The 2,500-nt window shown below is 46.4% G+C and overlaps 1 protein-coding gene across 1 annotated transcript in view; it reads right to left on the bottom strand.

Moving 5' to 3' along the window:
* Positions 1-2,500, bottom strand: part of LOC125045413 (rho GTPase-activating protein 29-like) — a gene marked incomplete at its 3' end in the record, with an annotated part of 145,518 nt that overhangs the window by 140,130 nt on the left and 2,888 nt on the right. Inside the window, 1 exon segment of the mRNA XM_047642627.1 lies at positions 63-323. Coding sequence (XP_047498583.1) covers positions 63-323 — 261 coding nt within the window.

Below are 2,500 nucleotides of genomic sequence, written 5' to 3'. Positions count from 1 at the left end.
TGGCAGAACGGCATCATCCTTCAGGAGAAAAACAGCATGCACCAGAGCAGCAGCCTCCTTACCTCTCTCGGGGTGGAAGATGCGCTTGAGCTTCCCCAGCGCCTCCTTGAAGGCCCTGACGGCGGAGGTGAGGGCGACGATGTCCTCCTGCTCCACCAGGTGGCTGTCGGTGCTCCCCTCGGAGGAGATGGAGGCCAGGGAGAGGGAGCGGGGCGTCGAAGTCACGGCGAGCGTCTGCGTGGAGGAGGTGAAGCCCGCCGTCGTCATCGCCGTCGTCATCGCCGTCGTCATCGCCGTGCCGCCGCCCCCGCCGCCGCCCGTCCCTGAGAAAAAAGCTTCCGTAAGTCACGGTCGTCGGCGCGTGATATGGGCTCAACGGCACCCGATGACGCGAGTCGCCGGGAAGCATGACTCTCGTTTTTATTTCAGGAAACCGTGACCTATTCGGCTGAGGTGTCCTGGAGGTGAATCGGTCGGGCACACGAGGAAAGAAAGACGGAAAACCTTAAGAGAAAGAGGGAGGGAATGGGAGAAGGGAGGGAATGGGAGGAGGGAGGGAGGGAGGGAGGGAGGGAGGGAGGGAGGGAGGGAGGCAGGGAAGGGGAGGAGGGAGGGAAGGGGAGGAGGGAGGAAAGGGGAGGAGGGAGGGAATGGGAGGAGGGAGGGAGGGAGGGAGGGAGGGAGGGAGGGAGGGAGGGAGGGAGGGAGGGAGGGAGGAAGGGAGGGAGGGAGGGAGGGAGGGAGGGAGGGAGGGAGTTGGAGGAAGGGAGAAACAGAGGCAAACAGTAGGAGAGAGAGAGAGAGTCAGACAAACAGCCAAACAGGGATTAAGAATAGACCGATCCAGATGGACAGACAAACATACAGAAATAAAAAGATCAACACGGAAAGTATAAATTTCTCAAGGCAAATTGAAGCCCTACTTACTACAGAAGACGAAAGACAAATTCGACACTTATATGAATGAAGTACCGCATCTTAGTATACACTTCAATCGACTTATGTTATAGTTAAGGATCCTATTCCATCGTTCATCACGTGAAAGAGGTTTCAAGAGTACAATAGCGCCCTCTATCAATCATCTGGACTTCTGCCCTTTGTAGTATTTATACTTAAGATTGATCTCCATCTAAACGAGGTGGTTATCTCTACCGCCATCGGGAATTCCTACAATTAGTAAAAGCTGAAGCAATAAAACCCGTAATACCGCCATAAAACTGACTTTGATTCGAAAATTACACTTTAGAATTAAGCTTAGTATGTACAATTACCCAATTCACAACCTATTCATTATATCTGCCTCTGGGGTAGACCGGGTCTTAATATAAAAGGACTAATTTCTGTCCTCACCTTCCTTATAATCAGTGTCAGAAATTGAAATACTAATGAGAATCAAAGGAAGAGGCATCCCAACATATTAAATATCAGGCGTTACTAGAAAATGAACGAATATTTACATGAGTATCTCACAAACGGTATGTATAATCCACTCGCGACCCATACGTTAATATTTTCAGATTCCAAGCTTATTATGCAATGTTCTGAAGCAGAAGAAAGATGCCCAAGGAACCGATATGTCGTTTAAGGCACGGCGAAATAACTCTGCGGAAGATACACATACAACTTCGAGAGGTAAATGACAAGACAGTGTGATGTTGTGACTGCAAGAATCAGGCTTGGGTATAGATTGTATTGGCAGGTCAGTACAGTTTGTAATGTCGAAGAAACTAAGTGTAAACTGTGTAATGAAGAATATAAGCGAACACTTGTACATTATATCTCAGAGTGCCATGTGATACAGCCTTTCAGGCCACCTAGCATGAGGTACGGAGAACTATGTAACTACTTCATATCATCTGATGCCCTAGAAGATATACTTATGTTGTATCCTAAATATGGAATGTAGTATCACATAACCGAATATAAAATGTATTAATGCTTTCCCACGCCCAAGCTATATGCCGGCGTGGCAGATGAGTGGATGAAGGACTGTGCAATTGTTCCTTTCCTTAAACTGATATAAGTACTCATAGCAATGTTATAGGCTAAAATTCAAATGTAACACTATATAATGTTATGACCATGCATTAAATGTACCACAGCTTGCCCACGCCTGTGCACTTAGCCAGGGTGGTAAATAAAGGACTAAACTAAATGAACCCTCCATATTCATAAATTAAAAAAAAAAAGCTACACCTACTTCCCGAAAGCTTTAAATATCACCTTATCTTCGCAAGACATTGAGGTTCTGACATTTCCTATCAAAAGAGAAAATAAAATTATCTTACGGCCCCTTTTTACATCAAGTCCTCACTGTAAGATAAAAGTCTCTCAGCAACATATCCACACGTAATACCTTCGAACTGCCGCCGTGTTCTTCGTGTGGCTTTGTTAGGTCAGAGAAGAAGCGTCAGAGGAAGGTTAGCCAGGGGTCGAAAAAATATCAGAGTTGAAGTGCCTCTTTCCTTTGTAGTGCGGATAATAATTACGATGCAATCGA

Source organism: Penaeus chinensis, chromosome 37 (genome assembly GCF_019202785.1).
Source record: "Penaeus chinensis breed Huanghai No. 1 chromosome 37, ASM1920278v2, whole genome shotgun sequence".
NCBI classification, from domain to species: Eukaryota; Metazoa; Arthropoda; class Malacostraca; order Decapoda; family Penaeidae; genus Penaeus; species Penaeus chinensis.
Note: the sequence above shows the minus strand (reverse complement) of the source record. Positions and strands in the feature narration are given on the sequence as shown.